The sequence below is a fragment of the Lissotriton vulgaris genome, chromosome 5, assembly GCF_964263255.1.
Source record: "Lissotriton vulgaris chromosome 5, aLisVul1.2, whole genome shotgun sequence".
Lineage (NCBI taxonomy): Eukaryota > Metazoa > Chordata > Amphibia > Caudata > Salamandridae > Lissotriton > Lissotriton vulgaris.
Genome location: NC_141693.1, coordinates 785,944,044 through 785,966,840, shown reverse-complemented (window position 1 = coordinate 785,966,840; position 22,797 = coordinate 785,944,044). Strand labels below are relative to the sequence as shown.

General features: G+C 45.2%; 1 protein-coding gene across 2 annotated transcripts in view; it reads left to right on the top strand.

Moving 5' to 3' along the window:
- The window catches only part of PALD1 (phosphatase domain containing paladin 1), a 1,202,673-nt gene that overhangs the window by 586,303 nt on the left and 593,573 nt on the right, over positions 1-22,797 (top strand). For both annotated transcript variants that reach the window (XM_086922256.1, XM_086922257.1), the window contains exon 7: positions 13,303-13,378. In XM_086922256.1, the coding sequence (XP_086778382.1) occupies positions 13,303-13,378 (76 nt within the window). The remainder of the gene's footprint in view (positions 1-13,302; positions 13,379-22,797) is intronic.

Genomic DNA, 22,797 nt, shown 5'->3' with positions numbered 1-22,797 from the left:
CTAGAAAATGGCATCTTTCTTAAAGTGGCATTCTCAGAACTGTATCTTAAAATGCGACTTCACAATTATTTAGGGACTCAAACTACCATTCATTTGAGTGCAAAAAGCATAGATCTATCTACTCCAAATCCATAGTTATCAAAGAAAAATAATTGCACTCATAGGAATCATTTAGTGAGATAAAAAATTGAAAAGGCTAAATAGCCGCATGCATCTAATGAAAAAATAATAAACTCGTGCACAGAGCCATGAAGGTACTTCAAGAAAATATGCATTTATAATGTACACCACCTTACAAGTTTATACATATTTTCAAAAGACAACAGTAAAGAACAAATACATAAGTGCATAGAGACCCCAGTGCAACAAAACAACAAAGAGCATAGGTAACCTATTACACAATATAAAAGTGCATGTGTGTCACAAGTAACAAGCAACCAATAAAGTTAAAAATTAGTGCATCGGTCTCAACGTGGCACTAAATTGTGTGTTTGTTTGTTACACTTTAGGGTATGAATGGCCGGGTCTTATCAGGACTTAAAATGATATGGGGACCATCTGAAACCATGAACAATACAAACAAATGTAGTGATAAATAAAAGGTGGTAAAGTGTAAACTAAAAAAAGAAATCGGTATATAGAAGTACCTTCATCCAGATAATAATGTAAGAGAATGCTAAAATTGGGCATCCTCGTGAGTAGATACAACAAATGACTTACTCATGGGAAGAATACCTGAAAAATATACAATAACGAGTTAAGGCTCACAAACTCTCAAAAACATCTCTGATGAATAATTACAGGGCACTGGCCCTCCAATAAGTGTCCCATAGCCCGGTGCGTGGCTTACGAAAATGGCTGGCTAGACGTGTTTCTGCCCAGCTCCTGCCCCACATTCTTAAAAATCCTTCATAATCCTGGCAATTTTCAATTTTAAATCGGCGTACCGGAGGTGCAAGACCCCCCGTGACACCAGAGGTGATCGAAGCGGGCGAGGACTGCCGCCGATGCCTGCGTGAGTCCCGGTGGCCTGAACCCCCTGCATGCCCAGCAAATGGGGGCCGCCGCGCGATAGTACAGTGGCGGCTGTCCGCAACACAGCCACAGACTCGGCGGACGGGCGGCACCCCCAGCGGAGGGGGGGAGAGGAGGTAGATGGCACGCTGGCTAAAGGTGTCTGGCCAGCTCACCGGTGAGCAACGCCCGGGGACACAGGGCCTGCAGTCATAGGGGCGGACCCCTGCGTCAGACCGAGGCGGAGTGGACTGCATGTCCGGCGGCAGCCTCCTACGAGAGGCCGGGGCGGAGCGGCCTGTGCAAATTGCCGCCACCTCCCGCGAGTGGCTGGAGTGGGGTGGCCTGCTCATTCTACCGCGCCCCCCATCCCCCCCCCCCCCCCCCCCCCCCCCCGGGGCTGAACTGAACATCTGGAGCCCGGGCACCAGGGTCGGATTGGGATCACAATTCGGCCCGGGCACTGACGAAAAAAGTGGCCCACATTCAAGAGGCGTGGCCCATATTTAAGGGGCGTTGCCCACATTCAAGGGGCGTGCCCTTTCATGAAACACCATTTGCACAGACAAGGAATGAAAGTGGGAGGATATTGTTCTTGCACACGACACAGGGCCAAGGTGACAATGGCCTACATGCTGAGCAACTAAAAAAAATAGCAAGGCCCCTTTTTGTCACAAAATTATTCCAGCCCTCCAGCACAGGAGCACCTGAAAAGCAGCAAAGCCCCTTCTATTACTAACCTACTCAGCCCTCCCCAGACCTTCAGCTCAGGAGCACATGAACAGAGGTAAGGCCCCTGCAATTAGTAAATTAATCAACCCTCCAGGCCTTGGGAAAATGTCCTGGCAGGGGAGCACAAAACACAGCTTTCTGGGTCATCCAAGGTAGCCAGGTAGCCAGGGGAAGGCTGAGGTGAAGCTAGTGCATGGGAAGTGCCTTCCCAGTGTGTTCTGGCAGTTTGAGTATTTACCATTTACTGTAGTATTACCCTTGTACCTGTGTATGGTACTCTTTTGTAACTTGCACAAGTCACTTTTCTCTTGTAACACACTGTTTGCTACCTCTCACTTATTGTTTGCTTTAGATGCTTGCACAAGTGCCACCATTGCCTACGTAACGTGTGTTCTTGTGCTGGAGTGTCTGCCATTAATTGCAGCATTATACCTCTACTTGTATTTTGTACGCTTTTGTAACCTGCACACATCTCTCTTTTTCCTCCTGTAATGTATCGTTTGCTCCTCTTGTATTTTGGATGCTCACTATTGTCACTTTTGATTCATGTAACTTAACGTTTGCTTTTGTAATTTGTTCACTTATAATTTTCTCCTCATGTATTATTGCTGTTCCTAGTGTGAAGCGCTCTGACACCTTCGGTAAAGTCCGCGCTATATAAAATCGCATAAATAAATAAATAAAACAAAAAAATTCCAAACATCACCAGGCCTCCACAGCAAGACCCATTCTTCCCCGCCCACTGTGCCCTGAATGTGAAGGGCTGTGGGCGAGGTGCTAAGACTAACACAGTTTCTGGGCTGCATGGGCGCCAGGGGGCCGAGGTGCAAATGGCTCAAAGGCCTGAGACACACCTGGCCCCCAGGGAGGCCGATTATTGCAAACAATCACCCCTGCCCAGCCCAGCCTCAGCTTGATTGCTTGGCAGGGTAGGGGTGAAGGAGAGCCCACAGCTGACAATCGCTGTCCGGCCGCACAGCGAGGCTGCTTTCATTTTCTGTCCCTGTCTCCGTGCACTCTGTGGGCCGTTTTTTTTTCTCCCCTTTCCTAGTCCACTCTCTGTGGACTGGGCCAGGGGAGAAAAAAAACGGCCCACAGAGGGCACTGAGGCACCGGCCCTTCGGCCCATTCCCGAATGCCCGCCTTGCCAATCCGACCCTGCCGGGCACCCGCCGGGTCCGAACGGCCAGGACCCGCGGACGTTGATGCGCGCCCCTGAGGGCAGAGCGGCCTACAGGGATTGCCGCGGCTCTCTGCGAGGGGCCGGAGCGTAGTGAACCGCATAGCCTGCAGGAGCGCCTAAAGGCAGCTGGGGAACCAGACGCCCCGGACCTTGGGGGCGCTTTGGCGGCCGTGAACACACCCTGGATCTGGGGTTACTGTAGGCCCCTCTTGCGACAACAGCGGCAGGCACCCCCGACGGACGGACGCCCCCCCTCCTGGCTGACGGAGACGAGGTAGGCCACAATCCTGGAACAGTCGTTTGAGGTGGCTGAAGAGGACGGGGAAGGCTGGTGTGTTGATTTCAACATGCAGGCGCGAACTGGACTGGATGACTAAGGCCTGTAGACTCCTGGGACATCGTGGGGCCGGTCAGGCCTAGAGCTGGAGCCACCGAGGTTGGTCTGAAACCGAGAGGGGAGCGAAGCTCTGTGCGGGAGGAATCTCTTAGGGGTTCCCCGGTGGATAACACTTGGACGTCACTTCTACTATGGGAAAGGACAGGCCGACGAGGGGAGCCCAGACAAACAAGATCATACAATACACGGTCCCGGGCCCGGCTGTAACGGAGCACCCCGGGATGGACCGGAGAATGGAGGCCCACCCGGATGCGGCGGCGCGAGACAAAGCCGATATCCTGGCAGTGATCTGTGACTCCAGAGTGGCGCTAGAATCCAAGATGGACGGTATGGCCATGGACACTAACCATCTGCGCCTTGATCTCAGAAAGGTGGCGGACAGGGTCACCACTACGAAAGGGGATCTAAACGTCTTGCAGACCGAGGTCCAGCAGCAAAAGGAAACGATTGCTGCACTCCAAGACCATACAGCTCGGTTGGAGGATCGGGCAGAAGATGCGGTAGGACGGTCCCGGAGGAACAATCTCCACTTCCTAGGATTTCCGGAGCGCACGGAGGAGTCGGCGGCAGATCTGTTCCTCGAAGACTGAATTGGCAAGGCCCTCCCAAATTTGCAACTGTCTAAACTGTTTGCCATTGAGAGGGCCCACAGGTCCCTGGGGCCGCCGCCGAAACCGGGATCTCCACCCAGGGCCATAATAGCCCGGTTCTTTAACTTTAGGGACCGAGACATGATTTTGCAGCACATCCGTAGAACCGGTCCACCTAGGTATGACAACTGTGATATTCACATATTCCCAGACTACACTGGGAAGGTGCAGGACCTCCGGAACAACGACTTCCTGCAGGTTAAGCGGCGGATGCGGAATCTTAGCGTAAAGTACAGCTTGCTCTTCCCAGCTAGGCTCCGCATACAATAGGGCGAGAAGACGTACTTCTTTGACCGACCGTTGGATGCGGAAGGATGGTTGGACTCGCTAGGACTAGCGGGACACGACAACACGCAGGGCTGGCAGGAACAACGGCGATGGGGCGCACGCTGATGAAGCCAACGTCTCGGTGCCAAGGACCTGCCCCAGGGGGGGCGTGCCACTGCTGTGACAGATCGAATAATGGTGGGCCCGGATGGCACCCTCCGGGCGGAACCTGAGACGATCCCAACCCAGAACCAGTTCTCCCCATTGTGTTTGGTGCAGGAAACGCAATCCGACACGGGGGGTGCAGCCGGACCCGGGTGATACTCCTGCGCAGGACGAATGACTGGTAAACCTGGGGGTTCGTATGGACCGAGGAGGATCTTGAACATTGTGAGTATCTCCACTCTTTAACCTGGGGGGCTCTGTAAGGCCCGACGTGTTGGAGATGAGATTGTTCTCCAGAGGTGTAGTAGCATGATGATGATGAGGGGGGGGGGGGGGGGGGGGTCTGGGCACCAGAATTCCGTAATGATTGTATTATTGTGCCAGTTCCAGTTGATGAAGCTGACTGTAGAGTGCTGCTGCTGTCTGCTGGGCCTCGGCCGGGCGGGGCTGCGTGGTACCAGTCAGTCGGATGAATGTTCAACCGTGAAGGAACAGGGATTTTTTTCTTGGACTGCTACGTATTAGATTGTTTCGCATACAGTTTATTCATTATCTATAGGTTAGAAGGGAGGGTCTGAGGGGGGGGGGGGAGTGCTTTTGGGGCGGGGTTCGGGGTCTCCTGACCAGGCCTGGGCTGGGAGATGCGGTACCACCGCCTGTGGGTGGGAAATGTTGGGGGTTCTTGTTTTGCTTTGGGGAGGGTTGCTGCCGGGTCCACTTCTACTTTTGCTATGCAAGGTTTATGTCGTTTGCCTATTGAGAGGTCGAGTCATAATATGAAGGGGGAGCCAGAGGACACCGGGTGGGGGGCATACTGCTGGAGGGTGTTACATACACGACAGGTGATACACGTAAATACAAACTAATACCTTGGAATGTCAGGGGGCTCAATAACAGAAAAAGCGGATCAGGGTGGCCACATACCTCCGTAGGTACGGAGTCAGCTTTGCTTTCCTTCAGGAAACGCACCTCTGGGTGATTACCTTAAGTATGTCCAGCGTAGATGGCGTGGATAGTTCTTTGCTACATCTTATTCCGGGTTTGCTAGAGGGGCCCTAATTTGGATAGCTTCGGGGGTTCCCTTTAGAGCCATACACTCGAAATTGGGCCCAGAGGGCAGGTTTGTTGTAGTGGTGGGTACCCTGGATGGACGTAGTGTATGCTTGCTAAACATATACGCCCCGAACACTGACGACGGAGAGTTTTTGGGTCGAGTGTTGGGACAACTGGATTTAGACCCTGACATGGAACTCCTTGTAGCAGGGGATTTTAACTGTGCACTTGATGGGGATTTAGATAGATGCCCCCCAAAATTAGACGCCAAACCCAAACTGAGAGAAACACTGACCCAGATGCTCCATAGTTACGACCTGGTAGATGTTTGGAGGCACATTAACCCTGCTCGCCGGGAGTACTCGTGCTACACACCTGCTGCCAACACTCACAGTAGGCTAGACTATTTCTTTCTTCAGGGTGTGGTCGTCGACAGGGTAGAGGAGGTCCATTATTTGGCGCGTTACCTGTCAGATCACTCCTCACTCCTGCTTATGTACTTGGTGGGTGGTCCTCGACCCAAGATCCCGCTTTGGAGACTCAACTCTGAGGCCTTCGGGGATCCCACCTATAAGGAGGCTATTTTGCAAGGCCTTAAGGCATATTTAGCGGTAAATTGGGGGTCGACCAGTACCAGGGCGACTGAATGGGATGCCATGAAAGTGGTCATCCGGGGAACTTGCCTGTCCACGGAGGTAGGGGTTAAACGGGTATTAGAAAAAGAACTTCTACGACATGAGGACCGACTAGCGGAGCTGGAGAGGGTCTTCCCCACGGATAACGAGCAACGGCTGGAATGGACGGCCACGCGACAGCACTTAGCGGACACTTGGGCCTCCCTTGGTAAATTTAATAGGACAGCCAGTAGTAAGAAATGGTACGCAGAGGGCGACAAGGCTGGAAGACTATCAGCGCACTTGATTCGAGCAGAAACCCAACCCCACCCGATCCTAGCGCTGCGGAATGAAGTCGGACAGATGGTGTATACCCAGCAGGCGATTAACAAAGTGTTCCGTTCCCACTTAGCTAAAATATACTCAGAAACGCAGCTCTTACCAGGCGCCGAGGACATAGATGGGTATCTAGAGGGGATACAACTGCCCCGCATAAAGGCGGATAGTCAAGAGGAACTGGGAGGGCCTCTCCGGGAGGAGGAATTGCGTGCCGCAATAGCCCATCTGAAGGCGGCAAAGTCCCCGGGGATGAACGGACTAGCGGCCAAATTCTATAAGGAATTTAAGGGGGTTTTGGTCCCGAAACTCCTGGAAGTGGCGAGGTAGGCCTATGACGGGGGGCTGCTCCCGGACTCCATGCGAGCAGCGACAAAAGTTATGATCCCCAAGCCGGGGAAGGATCCACTTCTCCCGGGATACTATAGGCCCATATCCATGTTGAATGTGGATCTGAAAGTTATCAGCCAGGTGTTGGCCTCTAGACTCCTTCCCTATCTCCCTCGCCTCGTCAATGACGACCAGTCGGGGTTCATCCCGGGCCGAAACACCCTGCGGAATATTCGCCGCCTGGCTCATGTCATGCAGACATTGGAGGGTCAGGCCGGACAAAGCACTCGGGTATTTTTGGATATCAAACAAGTGTTCGACTCGATCTATTGGACTTCCCTCTGGAAGGTGCTACTAAAACTAGGCCTGGGGGAAGGATTTGTACGGTGGGTTCAGTTACTATATGCCAGACCCGTGGCCAGAGTCCGCACAGGTCGATGTATCTCGGATGTGATACCTATATCGATAGGTACCCGTCAGGGGGGCCCACTCTCCCCCCTGCTCTTCGCCTTGGCGATGGAGCCATTGACATGCCATCTTTGTGCGGAGTTTGAGGGCAGGGGTATCCGGGTGGGGACGGTGGAGCATGTGGTGTCCCTATATGCGGACGACGCGTTGATCTACCTGAGCCAGCCGACGCAGTCACTACTGATCTTGATGGCCGTACTAACGAGCTTTACGGCCGCTTCTGGCCTGGCAGTAAATAAAGCGAAATCCCAGCTTTATGCGATTGGAGAGCCGGCGGAATGGGAGGGGCATCCGCGTCCAGAAATAGGACTCCCGTGGGTAGATGATACCCTTCGCTATTTAGGAATTTGGATTGGTCGTGACTCGGCCACCCTCTCCCAACACAATATGGGATGGATCATACGGGGTCTGCAGGGAAGTATTGCCTTTTGGAACACCCTCCAGCTCTCCCTGATGGGGAAGATTGCCTTAATTAAGATGGTGGTCCTCCCACGCTGTCTATACACCATGTAGGGATCCTTTTATGAGATACCACACCAAGTGTTCCGGGAATTGGATTCCCTCCTAGTCCTTCTACTGTGGAACGGGAAGAGATGCAGAGTGAGCTTAGAGGTCTTGAAGCGCAGGTGGGGCGCTGGCGGTCTGGAAGTCCCTGACCTAGAGCTGTACTATTTCGCCTCACAACTGCAACATGCGATTGCCTGGCTGGATACGGACCCCTCGTGGGAACGGTCTTTGCTGGCTGGAACCTACGGGAATGGGCAACTGGGAGCACTGCTTTGGCAGGTAGGAGGGAGGTGATATCCTTCCCCCCGCTGACACGTCTGGGGGCCGCGGTCTGGGAGTGGGTCATGAGACGCCTCATCCAGATCAAGCCTTTCGCCCCTGACTTGAATCTGTGGTTTTTGCCACCCTTTGCCCAAATTGCGCGGGTCATGTCTACAGACAAGTGGATAGAGGGAGGGTGCTTGATGCTGGCAGACCTGTACCCAAACGATAAATTCATCACTTATCAGGAGGCGGATAAGGCCTTTGAGCTCGGACCGGGACAATTTCTTCAATATACTAAACTGGCGGTGACCGCGAGGCACCTATGGCCCACGTTCCCGGATGCCCTGGCGCACTCCCGTACTCTGGTCACCATGCTGGCAATGGCTGGGGGCCGGAAGTTTGTGACTCACTCATATAGGGCTCTACGGGAAGACAAAAAGACGCGCCCCTTGGCGATTGAGGATAGATGGCAGCAGGTGTGCCCACAGGAGATCACCCCCCGAGAATGGGAAAAAATACGAGAGTGTGCGGAAGGTGTCGGTGAGCAACCTCTTTAAACATATCCAATATAATATTATTCATATGACCTATCTCTCCCCCAAACGTCTCCAGACCATAGACAATACCAGAGATGCCCATTGCCCGAGATGTCATAGCCCCTTGGCGGGCTTTGTGCATATGGTTTGGACGTGCCGGGTCCTCCAATCATATTGGGTGGCGGTCCTAGAAGTCTTGGGGAAGGTGTCGGGATGGGTAATAGATTTGGACCCGCGCTCCTGCCTTTTAGGTTTAATCCCACGGGACCCCAAGCGAAAGGTGAGCAGACGGTTCCTGATACCAGGCCCGGTTACAGCCCGGCGCCGAATTGCGATTCATTGGCTGTCCCCTCAGGGTCCGACGCTACAGAAATGGAGAGGAGATCTGAAGGAATGGGCGCTGGCAGAAGTGGAACACATGAGAGATGGGAAGCTACCTCAGGTCCTAACAGCTTGGGGGGGTGATGTTCCAGGAGCTGGTGGGTTTGGATGCCCCTTCGACTCAAACTTTCTCAGAATTGGGAGACTCGGGCGGGGAGAGGCTAAGTCCCAGGGCAGCACGACACATGATGACCCACTATAGGAAGTAGATGGCTTAGACCCTATCTCATGCCTTTTAATTTTTCTTTCTGACCAAGAGTAGGTAAACAGAAGTCATCCAAAAAAAAACCCAGACCCGGCAGCGAAAAGGGGGTGGGGAGGGGAACTGTGGGGAGACAGAGGAACTGAGGAAGGGTGGGGGGGTGGGTTGGGGTGCCCCATAAAGTTTGACGAGGTTCCTTTATTTTTTACAAATGTGTAAGAGCACAGTGGGTAAGCGAGGGCAGATACAGACCTCCTCTATCCTTATTAATGTTTTGCGTCTTACCGATTGTTAAACTTATTCAGTAGATTACTCGTAAATGAGAGCGTGTAAGTTCTAAGCTGGTACCTTGCTGTATTTACTGTGCTGGATATGAACATTGAAAAACATAATAAATAAAGTTTAAAAAAAAAAGTGTCTCATAGCCCACAAGAATCAAAAATCTCTTACCCTGAGTGCAAGGAAGCATCAGCATGGACAGCAAGGTTCCAAGCTGCCGAGCAAGAATACTTCTCTCAATGCAGAGGTAGTGAAGCCGCCGAGCGTACCTGTCTGAATCTTTTAGTAGTGTGCATGCGCACATAAGGAAGCAGCAGAAATAGCTGCAAGAAAGCGAGGATTGGAACGCGTTGTTCCAAGATGAGATGCTCTCAATAGTAGAGCGTATGTCAAAGAGAGAGGAGGGATTGTCAATGTCTATTAGCCCAGCTTTAATCCGTCAACCACGACATCAAACAAGATACACTTAAACAATAAATACTGAGAGAAACCAAATAAAGAAGGTCCTAGCACCCTCTTAATAGCATAGGCATCATTGACACATGGATACAAGGAAACCTCTCAAATTGCACTAGATAACAACCACCTCTATTCAATGTGTTTTGAGTAGGAATAATCAAGGAAAAGGGGGTGGGGGATTTTTTTTATATTCCTATCAATCTGTCCAACCCAATTCAGACCATACAATATGTTAGACCAAAAAATAAGATAAACACAATATAATATATAAAAGAACAAACACTTCTGAATGTAGAGAGTCCATATGTAGGTCCCTATCAACTTAAGTTATTTGAGCCCAGATGCAAAAAGTCCCTCTCAGATTCCAGTAAGATGCATCCATCTAATCCCATTTTATCCTTGAAGCAGAGATGCAAGTCTGCTCTACTCCTTGTTTGTGTTCAAGCCTTTTTCAATCGAGTCATATAATACAATCCATTTGCATTCCAATCTGTGCAAATTCAGCAGAATGCTACCTCCTCTTAAACAGCGGCGGCCAGCTCAGTTAAGCGTCGTAAGACGGGCAGGGTGTGGCATGGGGAAGCCGACAGACAATGGAATAGCTATGATTTATTTATTTAATTATACCTATTCAGTCGTCTGTCAGCTCCCCCCACCCAATACCTGTGCCGGCCGCCGCTTCTCTTATAGGTATCTGCTTGCCAGGTCATTGGCAGAGTGACTAGCATCGAGAAAGTGTGAAACCAAGGTTGCAGTGGTCACTCCACACCGGGTCCTACTTCTCTGCTGTTCAAGCCGCACTTTCACCTGTTGAGTAGTTTGACCTATATAAATCATAAGGACACCAGATACAATATAAACATTGATTCTTGCCTGTTTTAAAGGAAAACCATAAAATTTCTAATGCAAGGGTATTATTCTTAATGACATGCCAGCAATTCCTCATTGATGGAATGATTTTATTGGTGTGAGGGCAAAAGGTAGTCGCACATTCTATTTGTTGAACATTCTCATGTGGCTTGATCTGTAGTATTTCCTCTATGTTACAATACCAGGCTCTCTTAAGTGCAATTATCACCAGTCTACGGGGGTAGCCCCTCTCCTGTAATCTCTTTGATAGTATGACAGCGTCTCTAACATAATCTGCTTTTAGAGTACAGTTGCGCCGCAATCTTAAACATTGGCCATATGGTAGGCCATCTCTTAGGGTCCAAGGATTAAAAGCTAAGGTATGACAGCAAAGTTTTCCTGTCAGTGGGTTTCCTGTACAGAGACGTAATGAGTATCCCGTCATCATATTTAATCAACAAGTATAGAAATGGGATATGCCTCCTGTCCCAACTGGCAGTGAACCTCAAGTGTGGCTATGTTTTATTGAGGTATAAGACAAATCCCCTTAATCTGGAATCCGAATTGCTCCAAACTATAAAAATATCATTGATGTACCTCTTCCAACATCTTATAGAAGAAAGGAAGGGGGTAGAATCTACAAGTACAAACTAAGGTTCGAAGGTATCCACATGGATATTAGCTAGATTTGAAGCAAATACTGCATCCATATGAGAGCCAACACTCTGTTGGTAATAGGATTCACCATATTTGATGTAATTTCTGTTCAATTCGATTCTTAATAGCTCTATAATGAATTCTGTTGGAACTGTCATGGGTCTAGGGCGTGCCTCAAGAACCTGTTCAGTGATTAGAATACTGTAATGTTATGGTTTATTAGTACACAAAGATGTGATGTAAAGTGTCACCAGTATCTCATTGGTAGGGTCAAAACTCATGTCCTCCATCAAATTCATCATATACATGCTATCCTGAACGTACGTTTCTAGTGTGTGACCTCATCTTTAATGAATATATTAATGTATCGTCCTAATGGTTCTAGTAAAGAACCACAGCCTGACATTATAGGCCTACCTGGGAATCTGTTGGAACTATGATTCTCAGGACAACCTAGCTTTACAAATTTTTAAAGCTTCCATTTGTACTTAATTAGTGTGGCATGAATGACGTATGACTCCAGTAGGACATTGTCACTTATCAACAGTAGTTCTACAGCTACAAAAATACTGCCCTGAAGAAGCCCATGCTTGGGCCTAGCGTGTTGGCTGCGTATGTTTGTTCTGTCCTTAAGATGAAAGAAAATAAATAAAGGAACAATTGAGTACAAACAGACTTGTTGCGTACTTCAGAAGGAACTTTGGATTGGACTTCATGTTTCTCATTTTGCCTCTCATTTGTTGTGTTTCTAAAATGTTTAATTTATGACTCTCTGGTAGCTGGTCATTTAAGGTGGGCAATATTGATGTAGTACTAAACCTGTGATTACATTAGGTGGTGCAGTGACTGAGCTTCCTAGCTGCCAATATTTAGTCATATGGATAAAATATTCACTACCTATTTTAAAGGGAAACCCGTATGAGCCCTAGTATTTAATCATGACAGGAAACTTTTTTATTATGTAAGGCAAGAATCTAGAAAAAAGAACATCAAAGTTGTCACATTGAACAGCGACACAAATTCCTATGAGTGTATAAACTCAGAGAACTTAATGTGTCCTCGTCGAACCATCTTAAAGAATTCTTTTCGGTGTGTGTTAGAGACCATTGACATTTTTGTGGGCCTGAGTACAGCACAGCACAGTGCAATTTACTTGTTTTAGCCTATATCACATTTCCCTAGTATTCCCAAGAGGTGTAGAATGCAGTCTTTTTATTGGTTCTCAGTATTCTGTCACTACGCTGGGGACCAAAAGAAGAGTGAGAGATATGAACACTTTTCTCTGGGATTGATGGAAAATAAATACACAAGAACGAAAACCTTAGGTGCCCAAAAGCACATAAAAAGGTGAAGAGGAAGTTGTAAGTCACTGAGTAAAGGAGCAAATGAATGACTAAGTTGCTGTACTGGCAAAATATGAACAATGTACTGCCATCTCTCAACTGTTGGTCAGCAGGAGCAAAGAATTAAAGGAGCCTATGATGCAGTGCAACCTGTGGCAATGCCAGTCACCACAGGGCACCCGCTGAGGCTTCTGAGAGCACAGAAAAGGAGGGTGAGGAGTGCGGAGTGAGAGATGACCAGAGGTGGTGAGGATTAGGCGAATACATGATGGACGAGGAGCTTGGGAGTAGGTAGCAGCTAGATTTGAGGGAATTTGAAGTTATGTATTGGGCTGTATAGGAAATTGACTTTGTTAAGGTGTAGTTAAGCTATGCTTTCCCAAGCCTTTAACAGCGTCCATTTCCTCTGCTGTGTAGCCTACAGCATAGTAGTTCGTCCTGTCCCAAACTGCAAGAACGACCTTCATGTCCTATTTTCTCAGAGCATTTGTCTCAAATATAGTCATGCATTTTAGCATCAATACAGTTAGGTATTTTTATAGAACGCTTTGTAGAAATGTACCTATATAGGGAAGTGGTCGTAAAGAGTCAACCAGTTTTCTCTGCTTTTTGGCAGGTATCATCGGCTGCCTTTGCCTGTGGACGGAGCTCCTTTGGAAGCACAGTTTGATGCTTTTGTTGGGTTTCTCAGGGTAAGTTTCACAGAGCTGTCATGCTTGCAAAGATAACCAAAATATTTTTCTTGGCTCCTGTGTGTGCTTCCTCTGCTTATAGCCATTTTTGGTAAGTCACAGCGTTTGCTTCCCATGAATCCTAAACAGATATGTTACAGTGACCATAATGTGCCATATAAAACTGTGATTTAGGAAAGGAAAGTATTCACGTCGGTATGTTATTTTTCTAGACATTGCAAATATAAAACCTGTACATTATCTTCTTATGCCAGTATCGCCGACCATATTTTATTCATTTTGCTCTTGAGACGATCAAAATGCACAAATATGTATACTCAAAACTTAACTTTCCTTTTTTTGGTGGTGTCAAAAACATTGATCCCACTACAAACGTGCAGAATCCCTCAGAAGGATTTGGAATTTTATATTATTTATACTTCTCGTAACATAGCTTTCCATTTTAAATCTCCGTCTCAGAAGACAGCATCTTATATTCCTGGTTTTCCATACAGTGTTTCAGAGAGAGAGAGAGAGAATTCTCAATATTGCCTAGGATGAAATAACAATGGTATTTTCCAATAGTAAATAGTACTTTTGTTTCACTTTTACCTCGTTCTGTGAAAATGTATTTTTCAATGTTAATTAGTTGGGGCAAGGCTAAACAATGAATATTGTGGATTGAATTTATATTTCAATGTTAACTTAATTAGTTGGGGCAAGACTAAACAATTAATATTGTTGATGGCTTTCCCAGATGTTTTCAGCCAGACTTGGAGGTAGAACCTTTTCATCTGAGATCACGTTTTCTGGGCCCCTTGCTTACCATTGGTCCTCCAACTGACCTTTCTCTCCAACTTAGAGGTGATGAGAGTTAGCGTTAACATCAATCACAATTCAGGTAGCAGTATAACTCATTTGTCACTGTAATGCAAAATAGTACCAAAAGCAGTTGGTGCTCAAAGAAAAGTCACAAATTGTGTTCTCTATGCATAGGTAAATCTATATTCACAGCAATTAACATCCTGACAAAGAGGATTGTACTATTAATGTAATGAGTCTAAAATATTGTGAATTCCTTAAAGAAAATTAGAATCAAGCAAACAAAATTACGTTTAGAATGTGTCGGCATTTCAGAACCTCGGTCAAGAGTCTTCTATGGGTCAAGAGAAAAGTGTTAGCCTAAGCCACACATAAGAACTGATCAAATAGGTGTTGAGGTCGAAACCTCTAAAGAGTGAAGAAAGTTCGAAAGAAACTTCCTACAGCATCTCTGGAAAATGGGGTTCTGAAGTTTAATGGTTTGAACCCTACATTGGAACATGTAATGTTCACTGGGTAACACCCCCTTTGCACACATCATCAGAGGTCCTTTGTTTCAGTCCCGTTCTCAGGTATCAAACTGCCATACTAGAAATGGGAATAACATCAGTTTCTTACGTACACATCAGATGCCAACATTTACTCAATAGGTCTCTGGTTCCCATGTTCTTTGTCAAGGTCAAGGTCTTCTGCTCAGGGTCATGTCTGTATCTCTAGTACAGTAATTTATCTATTTTACAACCAACAATACATGTGAATACTTGCAAGAAAATGTTAAGATAGCAGAAAGGTTAAATCAGCTTTTGGCCTAATGGTTAAATAAAGGCCTACATATGACAATTTAAACATTACCCCAATGGTGCACGTTAAAACTGCTTTTTGCACATTTAAACACAAAGGAATATACGTTTCTGAAGCATTAGGGTTCACATTACATAAAACATTCAGTAAGCCTTTAAAATTATTGGCTGTAAGTAAGGCAAAGAACTTCTTTAAATCAAATATATGAAATATTAATGCATCTATTAAATAAACTTTTGTTTCAAACAAAATCACATTCTATATAGGTAAGGATGGTTTCTAATTAGTTTTCGAATAAATAAATGTTTTTCACGTGAATTTGCACACACATTAGGAACATCACCTTTCATCTCTATGATGAGTACCTGATCTATTAAATGAGCATAGTTTAATTATCACACTAAGTTATGGTAAAACACATAAATTCTCTAATCCGTCAAGTGCAACACTTGCATTAGTTTGTTACACCTTACATGAAACATGTGCTAAGTGCACTTTCATACTGTGTGGTTTAAGTATTCGTGATGTGTAAATGGTGGGCAACGTTTGCGGTACACCACATCTTTAATATGGTGCCTTCCATTCATTCAGCCGTAGGCCGGAAACAAAATTCGAGAGTGTTTTGGAAGTTGGAATATGTTCCTACTTCTGAGCACTTATGGACCTAGATCTAGTTAGAGACCACGGTGCTGAACCGTACCCCTAGGACTCTGGCTACTTGGAGAGGAAGGAGTATATGTGTAAAGCAACAAAACAACAAAAGATTCAACATACAACCATTCTAAACTGCTGCATAGTACTGTGCAAAAAAGACTTTCATACACCAGCTAACAAAATATAATTTAATTAACAATTATTTTTATTAATAGATAAACCACATGCATAGATATAGACATTTGCATGATGACAAACATCATTAGAAGAATTTCAAAAGAACAATTCCACCTTGCCAAAAATGTCACTATACAGTTACGAGTATGAATCTATATCTCATGTGGGCTTACTTGAACATATTTCAGTGTTAAAAATGGTTACTCCATTTTCTGAAGGACTTAAGGACTTAAAATGGATGGATGCAGTCTTCCGGAAGTTGATTATAATTCACATGGCCTGTGATTAAGACATCAAAAAAATTCTGCATAAATATCCTAATTAAGGATCTCAAAGACACATTCACTCTGACTTTACTATACTCTGTACTCATGTGAATTCATCTGGAGATCATTTTTATTATAATCATGTAGAAAGGAATTGGTTTTAAAAAAGACTACTGGACCGCTCAACAAATCCAGTCCTCAGACTACTTTTGCGACCCCTCAGCCTCAGCCTTCCAGTGCATAATTCTATTTCTGATAAAAATACGTTTGCGAATAAGGACCTATCTGTCTGCCCAAGTACCTTTTCTTTCAAAAAGCCCAAACTAGATTCCACCCACTGAGGGATGTTGTAAAAAACAGTATATCGAGAGAGCCCTCCATACCAGGGGTTTTCAACCATTTCTATAGTGAGAGCTAAGTCTGACTATTGAATACCATTGTGAGCTACTGCGTAATAAGGGATTTGATAAATATACACAGAGGCCCAATAACTTACATTGCCTCTAAAGTACCTAGTCCTGCTACAGTGCGCATATATATCATTAATATCATTATATCCTTAATAGCACTGAAGACGTGTCACAAAAGGTTTACATTTGGGGTCCGAATGGATCAGTTTTTTGTCCCTTTTCTCTTGAGACAGTGAAATGGAGAAATAGTGTGAGCAAGAGAGACTGAAAATGTGAGAGGAAAAGGAGAGGGTTGGAAGAGAGAGAGATAAAAACTAGGAAAGGAAAGAATGGAAAAATGACCAAGAAAAAGCTAAGAGAGAAAGAAAGAAAAAGAAGAAAGTAAGAATGAAGCAGACAAAGACAGGGAAAGAAAGAACAAGAAGAAAACGAAAGAGGAAAAAATAAACAGAGAACGAAGCAAAGGACGCAAAGAGACAAATGAAGAAATATAAATTAAGATGACATTTTAAAAGGGAACAGCCCAACAGTGAAAGGGATAAGAAAGATAGAAGTAGAAAAAGAGAAATAATGGAAAGTACGGCGAGGGAAAATGAGAAAAACAAAAGGGGAAGAAACAGTAGAAAAATAGACTAAACAGAAAGAAGAGACATGGAGAAAAAGACAGTAGTGGTGGAAGAAAGTAGAATGTAAAAGGATAAAGTACAATGAGTAAATATAACAAAAAAAGAAAGTGAAAGAATGAATAACTGGAGGAGGAGTAAAAGTGAAGACCGAGAAAGAGGATAATATTGAAAGAAAGGAGGTAGAGAAGGAAAGAAGAAGATAAAGAAATATAGCAAGAAAGGATTAAAGACCGGGCTAGGACAAAAAGGAAGTTAGAGGGGTTAAATCACAAAAGAGGGAAGGAACGAAAAATGATGAGAGAAAGAACAAATTAGAAAAGAGAAAAAAGGCATTGAAAAAAGTAGAGAAAAAAAGAATGAAGGAAGAAAGAAAAAAGTAAGAATGGAAAAAGAAGGGAATAATGAAAGGAACTTAGAGGAAGAAATGAGAAAACCGAACAGAGACAAATAGCTAGTGTAAAATAAAAAAGAAAGAAAGAAACTGATAAATAATGTACAACAAAAAAGGAAGGAAGAAAGAAACAGGCAAAGAATTAATTATTGTTAAAAAAATAAAGCGAAAAGGAGAATGTAAGAGGGGAAGGAAGAAAGAGAGGAGATCAAAGAAACTATGAAAGGAGAGAAAGAGATGAAAGCAAGATAAAAAAAGAGAAGAAAGGAGAGGCAACAAAGAAAGTAGAAAATGAAGTGAAGAATTTTTCAAAAGAGTGTAGGCTGGATCATCCTGCACTGTCCGCATTCGAGCCTTCCCAGAAACTCGCTTAGTGCTTTTAAATAGCTGCCTTATCAGGTGGGAAGCTGCATATTCTCAAGCCTGCTAACAGTCAATTATCATGTGCAAGCCACTCAGTCTCAGTGGCAGCATGCGAGCTACTGGTATTTCGTCATCATTCTGTTGGGGATCTGTGCTCTATACACATCTAGTCTCCTCAGACATGTCCACCTTTAACAGCGGTGATCTCAAAGATTTCACACTGCATCTCCGAAAGTCAGGAACACAGAGCCATTGAGTTTGAGCAGAACAAGTGGGCAAATCTGGAAGACTCCAAAGGGGCGCCATACTACCATAGTAACAGATTTTTATAGTAACCATTAATTTTGCCCAAGTCTTTGCAAAGCCCTGCAGAATCTTCATTTTGATCTTCTTAAAAATAATTTGGTTGCCGAATTTAAACAAAAAACCTGACTGGCTAAACCTTCCCCATTAAGTAAAGCTGAGAGTAAAGAACCAACTACACAATCTACAGGCACCTTTAGAAGCATTCGGGCACGGGAGATCTGGAACGCCCAAGCATATATCGGTAGATCAGGAGCAGCCAGCCCACCCTTCTCCCTACGCCTCCTAAGTTTCTTCTAGGCAATCCTTGGAAGGTGCTTATTCCAAACAAAGGAAGTGATGTCCGCCTGCGATTTAGCTATTAGGGAGGAATCAAAATAAAGAGGAATGGTATTAAATAAAAAAGAAATTTTGTGTAAAATGGTCATTTTGACCAAGTTTACTCTGCCTAACAGGGATAACGGTAGTCTGGCCCAGGATCGCATTAGCTGGCGACATACCTTTGCTACTGCTGAGAAATTGGAACCTACTAACTAGTTTATATCCTTCGTTATATTTACCCCCATATAGCGCATATATGTTCCTGGCTGTATATTGATTTCACAGTGGTCATCGTTCCAAATCAATACCTCAGTTTTTGATGCATTCACTTCGTACCCAGATACTTCCCCAAATTGTTGTGCTACTTCCAATACTGCTGGGATTGCGGTTTGTGCCTCTGACGAAAAGATGAGTAAATCATCCGCATAAAGGGCAACCTTCCTCTCCCAACCCCTATAAGAAAAGGACTTAATGCTCATATCATCCCTCAAGTATTGAGCGAGGTGCTTGATGTATAGATCGAACAGGAGAGGGGAGAGTGGACAGCCCTGTCTCGTCCCCCTGGAAATATTTTAGGGGTCTGATAATAATCCATTAACCAGTACCCGAGCAGTAGGGTTCTGATATAAAAGGTTAATGGCTCGCCGAAATCCACCCCCAACGTTGAACTTAGCCAAGGCCTCCGACAGGTAGTTCAAATTTACCCTGTTGAAGGCCTTGGTGGCATCCAACGTTATGGCAACCAGAGGGAGAGACTCAGCTATAGCTATGTCTATAGCGCCAATTAAATCATATGTTGGTTCAAAAAGCTGGCGCGCCTTTACAAACCCTTTCTGATCTTGGTGTAAGACATTAGGAGCAACCTGCAGCCAGCCTCCTTGCCAAAACAGTAGTAAAGATCTTGTAATCTACTTTTAAGATCGATATTGGTCTATAAGACCCACAGGAGGAGGCTGGCTTACCAGGTTTCAGAATCAGGGTAATGGAAGCGCTGTTCCAAGATTCAGGGGGAAGCTGGCCATCCCTCAAAATTTGGTTAAATAATATAGTAAGAGATGGTACTATTTCATGTTCTAATAACTTAAAAATTTCTGCTGGAAGCCCATCGGGCCCGGCCGCTTTTCCTTTCTTGCTATTTCGGATGGCTGACCTAACCTCTTCCTCAGAGATCTCACAGTCCAGGAGAATACTCTGCTCAACAGAAAGAGCCGGGAGGGAAATTCTACTCAACCAATCTTTAACTTTTTCTGGAGAGATGTTCTTTTCCTCATGGTATATCTCCTGAAAAAACTCTCTAAAGGCCGATCTTATGCCTTCATGCGAAGAGATTATAATATTGCTCGCTGTTATTGAAACGATATTGTTGCGGGCCTGGTCTGTTTTCGCCTTCCAAGCCAAACAGATTCCCAGGTCCTTCCCCATACTGAAAGTGAGCTAACTTGCTGGCCTCCCATCTCTGCTGAACTCTTTTGCCCAAAACAGAACCCTGCACTTTAAGGGAAAGCAACTTATCTTGGAGTGGTTTCAAGACTGCATCACTAGAAGTTACGTTAGTATCAATATCTGATTGTACCCTAGCAAAGTCTGCCTCAATAGACACAACTTCCTCCTTATATTGCTTTAGACGGAAAGATACTTTGTCTGTTATAAGCCCCCTCAATAAAGCTTTAAAAGAGTCCCATACCACACCCAATGCTGCTGAGCCAATGTTTATATTCATGAAAGTTTGAGCTTCACCCCTAAGAAAGGAAACATCATCAGGATGTGAAATGAGCGATCAATCAAATTACCATCCTCTGGTAGAAATAGTAGGAGACCCCTCAAGCTCCATGAATATTGCAGAGTGATCGGACAGATGAAGAGGGAGATACCTTATATCTTTAACAGAATCAATCAGTCTTTGACTAATCAGAACAAAATCTATTCTGGACTGATGATGGTATTTATAATTCCTAAAAGTAATACCTTGTTGCTGTCCTGACCTTACTCTCCATATGTCCACGTATCCGTATTGCTTCATTGAATTAAGTAGTGAAGTCCTAGATTTAGAAAGGACAAGAGAACGACTGCTTGGTGATTTGTCTAAATAAGCGTCCAAAACTATATTAAAATCCCTCGCCCAAATGATTGGCTCAGGGAAATCCAGAAGATGTGCCACTATGGACTCTAAAGAAGAGGGGTCATCAATATTAGGCCCATAGTACCCAACAAAGGTGAACTGTTTACCCGAGATAATAACTGTAGTGATGGCCCATCTGCCACCTGGGTCCACCAACTGAGTGATTGACCTAGCTTTAAGTTGTTTTTAAAAAATAATAGACACCCCTCTGATGTTCATATTTTGTGATGCGGATACTGCAAAGTCGATCCATCTATTCTCCTTTACTAATGCGAGGGATTCAGTGTGCGCCAAATGGGTCTCCTGAAGTATAACGGCCTGAGCATCTGAATCCCGCAAATACTGCAGGATTTTTATTGCCCTAGGTTTGGTGCGCAGGCCGTTTACATTCCAGGAGATAACCTTAAAACACCCCATATATTATGTCCCAGACCCTAGCTAGAGGCCCCTGCACAAGGAATATCACCAATTTATACACTACCTGGGAAAATACTATCACAAACCAGATTACTAAGTTAGGAAATCAAACATTATACAGATGGAAAATGAGGATTTTTTTTATTTTTCACCCTCCACCCTCCCCTCCTCTCCTCCTTCCCCCGTAACCCCCCTCCACCCCCCACCCATCCCTTGGAAAACACTTGCTATATCTAACCGGAACAAGCCCATAGATAGCACCACTCCCCGTGCTCCCGCAAGAAACTACTCTGCCCATAACTCTCAGTATATAGCTTGGTGACAAATATACTTTAGGTTGGATCCTTGATATACTCCCTTATCTCCCACAAAGTTGAAGGCCAAGAAAAAAAAAGGGTAAGATAATACTGGGGGCAGCATTATATCTTATTTTGCATCTAAACATACTAAAAGAATTGTAACTTTCATACCTCTTTTTTTCCCCTTATCTTCCCCTTTCTTCACCTCATCTTTTCTTCTTCCCCTTTCCTTTTAAATGTGTTTTTTTTCTTTTTTATAATATCCCTTTTTTCCTGAAAGTATGTGTCATCATATTCTTTTATTTATTTCAATTTCTTATCTCGAGGCGCCCTTGTTGCCAATCTGTAACAACAATTTGACAGCTGCCTGTAATGATCTCAGATTAAACGTCTTATTATTATGCATAACTCTAAGGGCGGCTGGGAACCTCAGCTGTGCTGTAGCATCTAAACCCCTAAAGGCATCTAGACGCCTCACGAACTCCCACTGCTTTTCCAACGTGACCCTTGAGAGATCTGATCTTATTTGAAAGGTGTAACCTTCCCCCACCAGAGATTTTTGTTTCAAAGCCAGGTTGAGGATATGTTCTTTAAGTGAATAGGTGTGAAAATTCACTAATATTTTACGTGGTTTTGACCTTTCGGGATTACGCCTAAAAGGGTCCCTATGGATGTACTGAATGTCAAGAGCTAGAGCTTCCACGGATTGGTCTAGGCTCAGAGACTCCTTCAGGAGATGAATAACAAATTGCTTAATGTCCGATCCCTCTGAGCTCTCTGGAACATTAAGAACTCAGATGTTACTCCGCCTTGCATTATTTTCCAAAGTTTCCATCCTGTTAGCCAAATCATTATCCATCCTATGGTGTTTAGTGATGTCCTCTTTAGCCTGATCCAGATGCAAAGATAGCACAGCTACTGTCTCTTCCAGTTGTCCTGTTCTTAAAGTGAGACCGTCGATTTTACTATCCAGGGATTCACAGTAGTTCCTGATTTCCAGTAGGTTTGCCGAAGATTCATCAAACCCCTTTCTTATGTCAAGTGACAAGGAGGAAATCATTGCTTCCAATGAGACCCCCGAGACACCAATCTGAGGAGGCGTAACAGCTGAGCTCGAGGGATAGTAGGTGACCCCCGTAGGAGCCGTTGTGGATCATCTTGCACATTAGCCCCTTCTGACCCCCCATGTGTGCCGATACAGGTACATCTTGCAGTAAAACTACTTTCTCTGCACTTAAAGACGAAACGGGGACTAGAGAGCCCTCAACGCTGATGATGCTCTGCTCAAAAGAAAGAGAGGTAGCGGAAGAGGTTGGAGCTGTAACCGACATTGCCCTATCCTCTACAAGATCCAACACCTGTGGGATGGCTTTAAAATAGGAACGAAGAGAAGGGGTTATTTTTGACCCCACTCCCAGAACCGCTTTAAGATTCCTTGCGGGTTTAGATAAGCTCAGCTTCTTCGCCTTCA